The 14,998-nt window shown below is 41.3% G+C and overlaps 1 protein-coding gene across 2 annotated transcripts in view; it reads right to left on the minus strand.

Moving 5' to 3' along the window:
- The window catches only part of LOC129725264 (uncharacterized), a 343,698-nt gene that overhangs the window by 8,114 nt on the left and 320,586 nt on the right, over positions 1-14,998 (minus strand). Inside the window, exons 6-9 of one of the 2 annotated variants that reach the window (XM_055680858.1) lie at positions 12,875-13,070; positions 12,606-12,818; positions 12,310-12,540; positions 9,512-12,246 (exon numbers count right to left, since the gene is read on the minus strand). In XM_055680858.1, coding sequence (XP_055536833.1) covers positions 12,104-12,246; positions 12,310-12,540; positions 12,606-12,818; positions 12,875-13,070 — 783 coding nt within the window. In that variant the 3' untranslated portion in view covers positions 9,512-12,103. The other variant, XM_055680857.1, reaches the window with a different exon arrangement.

The following is a 14,998-nucleotide window of genomic DNA, read 5'->3' on the forward strand; positions in this document are numbered from 1 at the left end:
CCCTTCGCCCACATGTATTGGGTATATTAATCCCTCCTTCCACTCCTCCGGTAGCTGTTCTGTATCCCAGATACTGACTGTCAGCTGAAGCAGACAGGAAACCAACCTATCCTGGCCCTGCTTTATAAGTTCCGCGGTGGTGCCATGCTTTCTTACTGATTTGTTGTTCTTGATCTGCTTGATAGCATCCTTAACTTCACTTATCGCGGGTGGTTTAATGCGGAGTGTCAAGAGGTGATGGACGAGAAAAACTGGGTTTGTGCTCGCACGATGGTGACAGCAAGTCGTGTGGTACGCCAGATGATCGAGAGATTTGAGAAAAGAGACGCGAGCACTGCGAACGATCTCTTGCGGATGCAGAGGTTTGATTCTCCCAGGTACGACAAGAGCAGTTTCTATGAGGTGGTAAACGGAATCAGGAACCGAACTGGATCCTGGGAAGGAAACCTGATAACCGACTTCGAGGTGTTATTGAACGGCGAAGAAACAAAAGAACACTTGACGAGGATGGACAAGCTGTGGATCCGCCAAGCTCGGATGTGGTCAGGAAAGCTTGTAAAGAGCTAAAAGATTACAAAGACGAAGGACGGCCTCTCAGGTAAACTTTTCTAAGCCAGGAGTAGTCGACCTTGGTACTCTCGTGACGGGTCATAATGATATTAGCCGCGAAGTGAAGATATGGATGGCAGCCACAAACAGGACCACTCACGGGTTACGTAGCCGGCTGAGATCCCGCAGCATACATGTCCGCACGAAATTTGCGCTCTATAGGACGCTAATTCTCTCGGTGATATTCTACGGCCCTGAGTTTTAATCGATGAAAAAGGTTGACTGGCTAGCATTTGGAGTCTTCGAGGTTAGGATACTTGGCGGAAAACTGGAGACTGGAGTGGATCGCGGGAGCACTAGCCACGACGTGTTTTGAGTATATCAACGTGCGGATATCATCGAACTGATAAAATACGGCAGGTTACAATGGGCTGAGAAGAAGAAAGAGAAAATGAAAAGGTAGAAACTAGAGATGGTCGGGTATGGGAAATTTGTTACCCGTACCCGACCCGTACCCGACTCATCGAGAATTTTCAAACCCGTACCCGACCCGAACCCGAAAAAGTTTGTTTTCAACTACCCGTACCCGACCCGTACCCGAAAGAAAAATAACCCGAAATTACCGGTACCCGACCCGTACCCGACCCGTCCTGGATTTTTATTTAAATTCTTTTAAATACCTGATTACCTCGTACATTTTATGCACTGATTGTCATATGTGGTTTCTCGAGATGATGGCCAGAGTTGGGCTAGACCCGCGTGTTCATGTGAACGAATGTCAATGAACCAGAGTTCCAGGCGATGTATTGGTGCTTCCAGATTCCAGCGTAGCATCTGTCAATTTGATCATTTTTATCACGCAGCAAAATATCTATTTATAACAGTGTACGGATAATTTGGGTTCCGTTAGTTACCTCATATTAAAATTGATCAGAGATTTCAATTATTTATTTTGTATGCATACGTATGATTCATATAAAACTGCTGAAAATTTTTATTTTGTTAATTTACCCTACTAGCACAACTCGCACAACAATGGTGAAAAATGCATGTCTAGTAGAGTTTAAATTAGGCGACGAGTTTTATGTGCACATCGTAGCAATCGAACCATTTATTTATTTATTTATTTCGTCAAGCAAATGTAGACTACAGTAATAATAATACAATGTTTTCTTATATTCTATACATTATTTCCAGTAGTTAGTCGTTTTTTTATTTGATTTCTGCCCATGGTGATGTCGATATTTTCGCAGTGCTGATTATAGTGACGCATCATGCGATTTATTGGGCCATTTTTTGAGTAGTTTGTTCTGTGAGAATTTTCCGAAAATATTTTATGATTTCTTTATTGACGACTGGGTGCATAAAAATTTAGTTGTGATAATAATTTAGTAGATTGCACGCGTTGAGAAATAATGTCATTGATAAAATAAAGCATTGAAAGATCGCGGCGTTCTTTAAGTGCTTGTATGTCTATAAGCATGCAGCGTGCTTCATATGATGGTAAGGGAAATGCTGTCCAATTTAGCTTACGAAGCGCATACAAAGGAATTGTTTTTGGACAGATTCAATGCGTTCTTGATGTGTGGCAATATAGGGATTCCATACAATGCTACAGTATTCCAGAATTGGTCGGATCAGGAATCTAAAATTCGGTATAACACAGATATTTCTGTACATGCGGCATCCCTGGTCACAGTGCAAATCAAGACCTGGGAGGGAGAAACGAATACTACACTAAAAAATTATCGAAACAGATGACACGCACATTCGTCGTTTTTTGATAGCGTGTAACTATTTTCCTGCTGTAACCCGAGTATGACTCGAACATCAGGAATACTAAATGTGCAAATTTGTATGCAAAACACAGATTTTTCGAGTCAGTTTCTTAAGATTTTTGAGTTTATTTATATTTACGTAGACTTGCGCAGAGTTGCAATAATTTTACAATTTCATACCTTACTATTTTGTGAAACGAAAATCAAGACTCAACCGTGATGAAGTGTATGGTTAGAAACTGTTACCAAACGACTTTTTTTTTGATACCCGAGTAATAATTACGTAGGAGGTCTGCCGAAAAGAGTTTATTGGCAAACATTGCTTACACGTTTAAACAACAAAAATGCTTTTAGAAAAATCGGCAAACTTTCAAAACTCGTAGCTTACCAAAGGACAGAAATATTATGTTTCAGAAAAAATTGTTAATTTCATTGCCCTGGGCTTGGTGGTTAGCCTATAGGGCGTGTACTCCCGGGTGGCGGATGGGAGTGGGAGATGAAGAGAGTTGGCCATCTGTTACTTTTCCTTTTTCCTATTATGACTTCTCTTGGCTATCTCCTATGTGGGAGAATTCTTCTACTTATTAAAATATGCTTTTATTTTACAAAAGGCTAGTTTTGAAGAATGGATCTCACACGTGGACCAAACCACCGTTTTGTTGTTTTTGTTTTTTGCTTTTTTTCTCTTTTTTTTCTTTCTATATTGTGTTTCTTTTTTTTTCTACTTTTCCTTAGAAATAAATCGTCGGTTAGATTCGGTGTTGGCGCGGCTTAAAATTTTGCAATTTTGAGTTTTCGATGGCAAACGATGCTAAATACGATAAAATTTTATCTCACAAAGACCCATTTCAAAATTCACAAAAAATCCAGAGGAGATGTGCCTTTATAGCTCAAATTTAAAATGTTCTAAAAAGACCACAAAATGAGATTACAACTCGTATAACTTGCTCGTTATCGACCTGAACAGGTTCAATTAAAATAGGAAGTCTTAAAATTTAAAGTTTTCACGGAAATGAAAAAAGTTTTCGACGTTGATTCTCAAAAACGGTTTACTCGAAACTGTGAGTTTTGAGTTGTTGAGTTCATAAAAATATACAAAATATATTTTGTTGATACTGACATTACTGAAGTCTTTCTATATGCAGGAAATAGCGCGTAAAAACGCATGAATTCCGGAATTCGCGTAAAAAAGCGTAGTAAAACAGACATTAGGCCTCTGTCATGCTGGATGCCGACACGGGCGGTCGGGTGGGATTCTTGCCGCGGGTAAATAAACAGCCGTAAGTAGAGCTGTTCATTGGCCTACAGCAGGAGTTTCGCCCGATCGCTCACGTTGGCCTTCGGCCTGGCAGAGGCCTTAGTGTACCATTATTTATTATATCCTTTTTTCTCTTTTCTCTTCTTCTATACAATAATGAGTCAGACATAATTATTATTATTATTGTTATTTTAATATTATTATTATTTATATCAAGCCCTGGGCTCGGTGGTTGAGCTCCTATCTCGGGTTCTTATAGCTTTACGAAATCCTAAGATGGAGCCACAAAACTATTGTATGAGAGTTTTGACAGCCCAAGGGCGCGTGCTCCCAGGTGGCGGATGGGAGCTTAGGGAGATGATGAGAGTCAGATACCTATGTTGTAGTCTTTCCTACTCTGATCTCGGCAATCTCCTATGTGAGAAAGTTTCTTAACAATATCAATTAACACTAAAGAATTTTTCTCACACGTGGACCAGACCACTTAGTGCAAGCTCTTTTCTTGTTCGTTATTTATTAGATAAAATGAATTAATGCTTTTACTTTTTTCTGGCAGTGTGACTCTTATGCATTCATGGATGGACTGTAGTTAAGCGTGAAATTAAATTCTTCACTTTTTATTGCTAGTTCCATGTGCAAAGTTGTATTGTTGTATGTAGTATTATTTAGTAAACGTGTACGTGGTTTCATTATCGACTACATCGTTCATATATACATTCTGTTTCATTTTCCCTTTGTTTTTTTTTTAAATTTTCACGATTTTATTCCGAGTTTCATAATAAAATTTCTAGTTTAGATGTCTAGATATGTATTGAATTCACCAACACAGCGAAATTTGACCAAGGAACCACAGTTCTTCGTTTTCAAAGCTAAGTATTATTTTATCATGTCTGTTTTTGTTTATTGATTAGCATATGTTGTTATTGATATGTTCTGTTTTTTTAGTATTGTTATTATTATACTTGTTACGATTATAATTGTTATTATCATTATTTTTATTATTATCATCATTGTTTTTTAGCATAGTAAACTCAAAAAACAAGCAGATGCACATAAATTTACACACATGCACTCACACTTACACACACTTATTAACCTCCAGAGATCCTTGCCTTTCCTTATCCTTCGGCAGTTAATTGACTAGTTATAACTCAGGGGTCTTGCCAAGATGCTACCCCAACAAGACAGTATTTTTGCAACTTGGGTTATTCTAGTTATTTACACAGATTTTAATTGACCAGCTGGTTTCTGAGGCTGTGATGCCAATCCTCTTATCACTGGTATAGCATGAATGGTGCCTCATAACACCAGTGACCCGGCCCTTGGCCCCCTTTTATACCTCACAAATACAAATACAAATACGAAAATATTGTTAATTTCATTGCTTGTGTGGATGTTATTTTTTTATTTTTAATTGTTTATTTAATTCGTCAAGCAAATGTAGATTACATTCATATTTCATACAGTTATTATTTATAGTGTTTACAATGTTCTTGTTACGAGCTAAATATTTCTAGTGTATTTCAAAAAAATTTTAAATTTCTTTTTTTTTGACATTGTTATGCCAATGGTTTTACAATGAAGCTTTTACTGACACATCATTCGATTTATGGGACCATTTTTTGCATACTTAGTTCTGCAATGTTTTTCTGAAAAAAGTTTTCTCGTTCTAAGATGCCGTGAAGGTGTATTAAAGCTGAGTTGTGATAGTAATGCAGATGAGTCTATGCGAATTGAAATAATGTCATTGACGAAGAATAGCATTGCAAATTCGTGGCGTTGTTTAAGTATTTGCAGATTAATGAGCATGCAACGTGCTTCTTACGATGACAGAATAAATGCAGTCCAATTCAAGTTGCGAAGCGCGTATAGAAGGAATTGTTTTTGGACTGATATGAGATTACAATATTCTACAATAGGTCTAACATATGTAATATACAATAGTTTGATAGTATACGGGTCCGACCTTCGCAGTGCGTGCCTCCGTGCAAGACGGAGGATGCAGCGTGCGCGAAACGAAGAAGAGAGGACAGAGCGCCGCGCAGCATTCAGTTCGGCAAGATCGATGCTAAAGAGTGCGATAAAGGCCAGCAAGAGGGCCTGCTTCGATAGGCTATGTGCGAGTGCCAATACAAATCCGTGGGGTGACGCCTACAGGATCGTAATGGCCAAGACTAAAGGCGCGCTGGCGCCTGCAGAGCGATCACCAGCGATGCTGGAGCGTATCATCGAGGGACTCTTTCCACGCCACGAGCCAAGTCCTTGGCCTCCGGCAGTCGAGTCTCACGTCCGACGTTCCAGTATCTCAGACATAGACCAGAGATGGTCGGCCAACCTGCCGAGCATCCAATCCGTGAGCGACGACAGCCGTGTCGAGGCAGGGGAGGAGGCAAGGGTTACGAATGAGGAACTCATCGTGATCGCCAAATCCCTAAAGGTGAGCAAGGCACCGGGACCGGATGGTATCCCTAACCTGGCGATCAGGCTGGCGATAAAAACGGCCCCCGGGCTGTTCAGGGCAGTCATGCAGAGGTGCCTGGATGACTGTCTCTTTCCGGACAGGTGGAAGCGGCAGAGACTGGTCTTATTGCCGAAGGCTGGGAAACCGCCAGGGGACCCATCGGCATATAGGCCTATCTGCCTGCTGGACACCGCGGGCAAGGTGCTTGAGAGGATCATCCTCAACAGACTGGTGAGGTACACGGAGGGTGTACACGGTCTGGCAAGTAACCAGTTCGGCTTCCGGAAGGGCAGGTCCCCGCTGGACGCAATCTCTTCCGTCATCAAGACGGCGGAGGTAGCAATCCAGCGCAAGAGAAGGGGAATACGCTACTGCGCAATCGTCACGCTCGACGTGAAGAATGCGTTCAATAGTGCCAGTTGGGACTCCATAGCGCTCGCGCTCAGGAGCATCCATGTACCGGTGTCGCTGTACAAGATTCTGGAAAATTATTTCCAGAATCGAGTACTTGTTTACGACACGGAGGAGGGTCAGAAGTGCGTCCCAATTACCGCAGGAGTTCCGCAAGGTTCTATCCTGGGCCCGGTGTTGTGGAATGTCATGTATGACGGAGTGTTGAAACTCAAGTTCCCTGTAGGGGTTGTGATCGTCGGCTTTGCAGACGACATAACGCTGGAGGTTTACGGCGAGTCTATCGAGGAGGTCGAGTTGACGGCCGCGCACTGTATACGCAAGGTCGAGGACTGGATGCGCTTCAGGAAACTGGAGCTCGCGCATCATAAGACGGAGGTCACGGTTGTGAACAACCGTAAATCGGAGCAACAGGCGGTGGTCAGAGTCGGAGACTGCACCATCACCTCGAAGCGATCCCTGAAGCTCTTGGGGGTTATGGTGGACGACAAGCTCACGTTCGGGAGTCACGTCGACTATGCCTGTAAGAGGGCCTCATCGGCTATTGCAGCACTATCTCGTATGATGTCCAATAGCTCAGCGGTTTATGGCAGCAAGCGAAGACTTCTTGCCAGCGTGGTTTCGTCCATACTTAGGTATGGTGGGCCAGTGTGGTCCAGAGCGCTAGGTACTAACAGTTACCGTGGTAAACTGGAAAGTACCTACAGGCTCATGTGCCTGAGAGTTGCGAGTGTGTATCGTACGGTGTCATACGATGCAATCTGTGTCTTGTCCGGCATGATGCCTATCAGCATCGCCACCAAGGAGGACAGAGAGTGTTTCGACCAACGTGACACAAGGGGCATACGAGGTACCGGAAGGTCATTCTCGATGCTCCGCTGGCAGCGGGAATGGTCCAACTCCACAAAGGGCAGATGGACGCACCGACTCATACCGGAGATATCCGGCTGGGTCGGGAGACGACATGGTGAAGTGAACTTCCACCTGACACAAATCCTGTCAGGCCATGGTTGTTTCAGGCAATATCTGCACAGGTTCGGACACGCGGTGTCCCCCATGTGTCCCGCGTGCGTGGAGGAGGAGGAGACTGCTGAGCATGTCTTCTTCGTATGCCCCCGTTTCGCAAGAGCGAGGAGCAACATGATGGCTGTGAGCGGGCCTGGCACTACTCCGGACAATCTAGTCCGGAGGATGTGCGACGACCCGGACATCTGGAACGCGGTCTGTGTGGCCGCCTCTCAGATTGTTCTGGAGCTGCAACGTGTGTGGCGGGTCAACCACCAACACGCCAGTGGTAGCTAATTACCAGTCTCCAGGTAGTTAGCTAGGAGGTTATAAGAGTAAAGAGGGTGCATCACGCACAAAAGCCACTCCCCGACGTAATACTTAACCGTCGTTCCGGGAAGACCAGGGCTGGAGACTGGAGGGGTTTTAGTGGGTCGGGACAGGGATCAGTAGGTGTCTGGGCGAGTGCAACTACCCCAGCATCTCTCCCCTAGTCTCATCCCCACACCCTGAGTTCTCTTCTCAGGTGTCTGTTTGCAGATTTCCCCGCCACCTTTAAAAAAAAAAAAAAAAAAAATACGGGTCTTGAAAATTGTGGCTGAACCGCTTAGCAAAGCGGACTATTTGTCCACGGTCGAGCAAAATGCAATCATTCTTCTATAGAAATCAATGACACCGTTACCGATGCAACTTCGTGCTGCTTCGTATCCGTTTTTCCCTCCCAGACCAAGACTATGCTAAAACACCTAGGCTAGAAAAGTTAATAATTAAATTCTCATAATGCACGAAAATCGAATTACCCGTACCCGACCCGTACCCGACCAGTTGAGAATTTTTCAAACCCGTACCCGACCCGAACCCGAAGCCTTGGTTTTTAAATTACCCGTACCCGACCCGAACCCGAAAAATATTCTTTGGCGTTACCCGAAACCGGACCCGAACCCGTCGGGTACGGGTCGGGTACGGGTATCGGGTAAAAATACCCGTACCTGACCATCTCTAGTAGAAACCAATTCAAAATAAGTAATAAGCCTTTGAAAGACGCACTGTCGGAAAATACCAGCTTTGAAGATATATAGTTATTAAAAGTCCAAGCTACCGAAAACGCGACCGCCCTCAGTTGGATGGTTCAAGTAGCCGAGGTGTCCCATTTAAATTACTGCGTCACGAACAGATATCAGTTTAAAATTGAAAACCCATAAACAAAAACAAGTTATAATATATTCAAATGCTGAAGATTAAAGACATCCACTTGTATTTCAGCATTGCTTTTCTAAGCTGTGCCGAAGACAACTCGAGTGAATCTAATACTTCTTGAGAAGAAAAAAAAAGTTGTGCCATTATACCAAGAGTCCTACCAAGTATCTTCTATTGCGACAGAAGTCATATTGTTTCTTGTATAAGATATCAAATAAACATTTTTATGCTTGCAGTGGAACCGCTTTGACCGATCAAACAGCCAAGAAGAGTAGCCATTTTTGCTTCTTGGCGTGGGAAATAGTCATTTGGTTTTGTTATCTCTTACAGGAAATGTTTATGCTACGTATTTGCTCTTCGACTGATCCGTATAAGGTAGGTGCACCAGTCTGTTTGTTTGGATTCACCGGGAATGTTCGCTGGTTTTTGTATGAATTCACGTTTTTACTGAACAGAATATTCGGAATCGAGAAAGTTATTCTCTGTATGAAACCAAAGAGGTTTTGAACTTTCACAATTTGCCACATAACAATTATTCGAGTTAGCCACTTGGTGTTATAACACTTAGTTTGTTGTAAATTACCGCACTGAACAAAAAGTGGATAAGACTTCCTAACCACAAAACCTCCATCTACGCTTTCGAAACTCACCTAAGAATTTGTTGTACGTGTTAGGTGTGAACAGCTCCTCCACCCGGTAAAAGTAGAACCGGAACGGCAGGAAAATCTTTACATCCGGCCGCTCGGTAAAAAGGGCTTTGTCGACACGGGCGGCGCTTCGCAGATTGCTCACACATATGGCGTCAGCTCGGGGCATATTGCACACGGCGTCAAGTGGGTTGAGAACCTGTGGGTGTACCGAAATCATGCACGGATGGATTGTGGAAAAAAAAAAAAAAGGAACAGAATAAAAGTAGATTAGTTGGCAGTAATTTTCACATTCGGGCACATCCACAATTTTGGAAACGTGGGTGTTTTGCTGCGATAGTACTGTTAGTTTAGTCAGCAGGATTGCACAATTTTGCTGTCATCATCGTTTATGGACTGTGTAATCCGAAGATTGTGATTGTGATTTTTTCCTCCTTATTCGTGTAGATTTTTAAAACTCAAATGTGTAATTTGGCAAGATCTAGGAATTAATAATTCAATTTGCTTGATTAAACTTTTCGAAACTTTTACGAGAGGAGTGTTCTTCGGTAGCTCTGTATATTCGTACACGCCAGCTAAATATCAGTTAAAGTGTCATGGCGATGACATCAAAATTGGCACTGAATAGAAAAGTCGGACTTAGCTAAATTAATTTTGGCCTCTGCCACGCGATGCCGGTTGCTATGTTTAAGTGAAGTTTTCTGAGTGTGTTATGTACAGAAATATCTACCGACTTACCTGGGAAGATTATTTTCGACCGTTTTGTGGCGAAATATAGAAGATGAAGAGCGAAAGATTAACGCCAGCACAGGAAAGATAACGAAAGCGTCATTTGCATCTAATTTACAATTTGTTCTGTACAGTAGGTTACGAAGGCTGGTTTATCACCGAGAAAGTATATTTACAACAGGTAAGGTGGAGAAGACAATGATTTGCCTCGAATTAAGGTGAAACGGGTGGAGGTGTAGGAAGGAAAAGAATAAATCACATATTTTATGTACACGGTTTTTTTACACATAATTTAATCGTTTTTGGTGGTAGTACACAAAAAAGTGGGACTCAATTTATTACTTCGTAAATTGAGCACCTTCTTGAGTATACGCGATGTCTGGATTTTGCAACATTGTATGTGTGTTTATAATAATAATAATAATAATAATAATAATTCTATGATTGATAATTGAACAATGAAAGATCAGCCAAACATTTAATTCTGCTATAATTAATGAGCTAATGTTTTTCCCCTTCAGCAGTTTGCTTCACAGTGGGTGCAGTGTGCGATGTATGTGAAAATAAGGGATGATAATTGTTGTAAATTGTTCGAGAGCGATATTCGTTAGAATGAATCAAACAGTTTCGACTCCAGTGTCTTATTGAAACACAGATCAAATGATTGTTTTGAGGTTCAGTTAAAGTGCCGAACAATCAGTGACGGTTGAAATTTACGCTGTGATATCTACATTTGAGTAAGATATCTTGACCGAAACAAAAAAACGAAATAATCTCACTATTATCTATAATGACACTGGAGTTAAGCGTTAAAGTTTCAACCACTCTCACGATGCTGTAGAGTCGTTTTGGGACCTGTGAGTATAGAAGGCGGTGCCGGGCGACGAAAGCTGGAGAGGGTGTAAATTAAATTTGCATTTTCCTCACGCGAAAACTTGTTGCCACTCTTTGTATACGTTTGTGGACTAGCAAATAACGATGGCAGGGCTTTGTTTGGGTCATTTTGGGGAATGAGTATTTACAACTTTTCCGGATCGAAAAATGTCTGTGTTTCGTTGGCTTCGCTAAAAGAGTGGCGAAATTTTCTAACGCCGGGCGTCGTCGTTGTTGTCGTCGTCGAGGAGATGCTAGAAAGTTTGGGTGTAAAAAAGTTAAATGCGGTCTGGAAAAGTACGTGCGCTTCGAGAAGAATACAGTTACGTGCATTATGTAATGTAAGATGTGAAACGTATATGGTATGAATTTGTTTGAGTATTACACATATTTACACTTGTTTTTTACCGAATGCGTGAAATATCCTAAAACCTGATTATCCGAAAAGAAAAGAAAAACATTGAAAACAAACAAGAAAAACACAAATGTAAAACAAAAAAAAGGTATAAATATATGGTGGCACACTGTCTGGTAATATAAATCATCTGGGCAAACTTTAAAATAGCAATGAAAATGATTGTGTTTGACGATTAATCGGTAATCTGAAATGATAAAGTTAGAAGAAGAATGAGATGGTTCTAAGTTTAATCCGGCAGTATGGAATGGTGAAGTATTGGCGCAGTGCATCTAAATATTTGCTGTCTCACATGCTTCTAGCTTACTGCGCCAAGCATTTGTGCTCTGCCTTGAGCAGCAATTGCCTAACTATTAAATTAAGTTACTTATCAATCGAAATGCTATAAATTAAAACGAAAAAATCTCGGTCCTATAATCTAAACAAAGCACTGTCAGCATGTTGGTATAATGTTTCTTACTGCAGGGAGTATTCTCAGTTTCTCACAACTAAACCTAGGGAATAGCGTTACATTTTCCAAAACAAAAATTAGTGAATCTAATCTGTTCGCAGCTACTCGTATTTTTGCTTCCGGTAGATGTTCAACGGTTGATTTTGCGTGCATGCTGTTTGCAGTTGAGCAGAATGAGGAACCCCTCCACTAAAGCTCGTGAACTTTTCAGACTAGTGAGTATACTTTCTGGTCAGTAATTGCAGCCGAAAAGTTTTTGCTTGTGCCGTTTTTGCTTGCTAAACTGGGGTTAGTTTTCTTGTCTATTTGTCTAGATTGAATCCATTGCGTTACTGAATCGGAGGTAAGTGATCGCCACAAGTCGGGAAGTTGGGCGGTATCGGGGGTAAATCCGCAGGCGTGCCGACTTGGAGGATCAAGTTCATTCCTATCACGATGTGGAACAGGAAGTGACAGTGGAACAACCAGAAACCTAGTGAAAGTAACGAAATTTCAAGTGGATGTCAGAGTTTTGTGGATTGACCAAACAACTTACCAGGATTATCGGCACGGAAGCGCAGCACTACGTAGCCATTGTTTGGAACAGCAATTGTGTCCTTCAAAGGAGGCTGTTGGAACTGTCGGTGCAGTAAACCACGACGATCCAGATCGAGAGCATGTTTCAAGTTGATTTTTTTAACATTGGAATCCGGCGAGCGACCGATACCGATTACGTTGTACGCGTAACCATGCAGATGGAACGGATGACTGAGATTCGGTTGTTGAACTGATAGAAGAAATAACAATCCATTTAAACCAGAAACTGTAGAAAAGCGGGTACATCATCTTTACCTTCATCGACCAGCACAACTTCAACAATAGCATTAAGTGGAATGTCAACTTTGTGAGTACACATGCAATTGGCGCCACAATCCGCCGGTCGGTTGTCTCCGTTGCAGAACTGTTCCGGATTAATATCGTCATACTGCGACAGCAGGGGAGCGGGAGCCGACAGGTACGAAATTTCATCAATCAGCGAAATTACATGATCTCCGGTGGGGGCGACTGCAAAATTTAAAATAGACACGGAAGGCAAAACAAAACCAGAGCTATATACAAACCCAGGAATCGATTGTACGTGTTGGGCTGGAACAGTTCCTCCGGCCGGTACAGATAGAATCGGAATGGTAGGAATATCTTTACGTCGGGTTTTTCCTGAAGCAGACTTCGGTCGATTTCCCGGGCGTTCTTCAGCTGGCTCACACAAATAGCGTCATCTCGCTGTCTGTTGCATTGGGCATCCAGTGGGTTCATGACCTAATTTGGTGGAAATACACAAGTTTGGACAAAGACAAAGAAGTTTTGATAACGTTCTTGCAGGCGGTTGTAACGCCAGGATGAGAGAATGGTTTCTGGTCTCGTCTCTTACTGTGAATGGTTTCGTTGTGAATGCAGGTCTTGCTTTCGCATAATTTCCTTTTGTATGTTGCTAGAAATGTAGGGAAGTGGTAACAAGCAAGTATGATGCTCCACGCTATGTTGCATCGGCATTAACTAAGTTTCCACGATTTTTTTTCTGATTATATTGTATACTAACAAAATCACAAATGAGCCACTAATCTCTTAATTAAATTGATAGTAGCTTATTTGTCGGCTCGATAGTTGGACCACCGTTTCGAATGCAAATCAAATGCAATCATTTTTTTTCATAATTTTGGCTAATTCATGATTTGGTATAGCAAAATACTTACCGTAAAACTGGGCGAAAAGAAACAGTGGGGCGGATAGAAACAAAACTTCCGAACTTGAAAAATGCGATTTTAAGTCTTCGATTACATTTGAAAACCATGCAAAAAATATTTTCTTAGATAGTTCAATAGTAAACAAGTCCTGCAAACCCATTTTTGAGTTAGCAGCACTACTGTCGGTTTGCTTAAAAAAATGCAAAATGGGGGTTTAAATTCTGAACGTTTCCGAGTACCAAAAAACTTTGTCTGTGGAAGCCATTCTGCTTCACTTAGAACTTGTTCGTGTGATATACTGGGTCGGTAGTTAAGCATTTCAAGTTTTTACGCTGAATTAAGGAATTGCCGTAAGGTATTCATCACCACGTTACCTATGTTTCATGGAAAACTCGCGGTTCTCAGAATAACGGGGTGAATAGAAACAACGCCGTAGCGGCTATTTTTTGTACCAAAACATGTAGATTTGAGAAATGCTATATTGTTTTATAAGTAAAATGATGTAGATCATGTATTGTGCTTTTTAAGCCCATGGTCAGGACTTACCAACAAAAAAGTCCAAAAACGTAAAAAAACTGTTTTTTTGTCAAGCGGTTACGAAATATAGAATCAAATACTCGGATAAATCGGATGTTACCTTTAGACTTCAATCCACCACCACGCTAGTTTCAACGCTAGTTTCAAAAAACGTGATGAAAGTTTGATTTATCTGCTGCATAGTGCTCGACATGGCCTAACCTAAGAGATATGAATCAAGGTTTCAGTTCCACCAAGACAAAATGTTCCCGGATGTCTTGTCCTAGATGAAACGCCGGAAGATGCCAGACCGGTGGAAATGCTCGACCCAACCCGAGTCCTTCTGTTCCTAATAAGGACTCTAATAGAACATATTCATTCATAAGATAACAAACATGAAGTAATAAACCGAACATTTCTACTATTTTGATATTTTAAATCGTTTTCTTGCCTCTCATATCAATAAATATGATGCAATTGTTCTGTTTTCTTCAAATTAAAACTAGAATTTTCTTTCAGAACAAGGAAAACGTATTTTATTGGCGAGTGTTTCTATTCGCCCCATTGCGGGGTGAATAGAAACATGCAACATTTTTTTCAATAAAACAATGAATTACTTATTTTATCAAAATGGACGTTACACCTTTAATAAAGGGAGGCAAGACCCATGTTTTAAAACTTTTATACTCATTCTATACATTATAGTATTTTTTGTACAGTGCAAGATATATCGCAGACTGTTTCTTTTCACCCCGTTCTACGGTATTTTTTTCGTGTGTATCAGCAAATGAAAGCTATTTAATTCAACGACACGCGTGTACATGTTACAAAGCAATTTAAAGTTGAAATTGGTTAAGGTAATGCATCGTGATCGGAACAATTTAGACTGTTTTCATGGTACCGTAAACTGGGGTGACTTTGATCACTTTTTTGAATATATCTTAAATATATTGAGAATATACTGAATATAGAGATGTCTGATATTTT

Source organism: Wyeomyia smithii, chromosome 2 (assembly GCF_029784165.1).
Source record: "Wyeomyia smithii strain HCP4-BCI-WySm-NY-G18 chromosome 2, ASM2978416v1, whole genome shotgun sequence".
NCBI lineage: Eukaryota > Metazoa > Arthropoda > Insecta > Diptera > Culicidae > Wyeomyia > Wyeomyia smithii.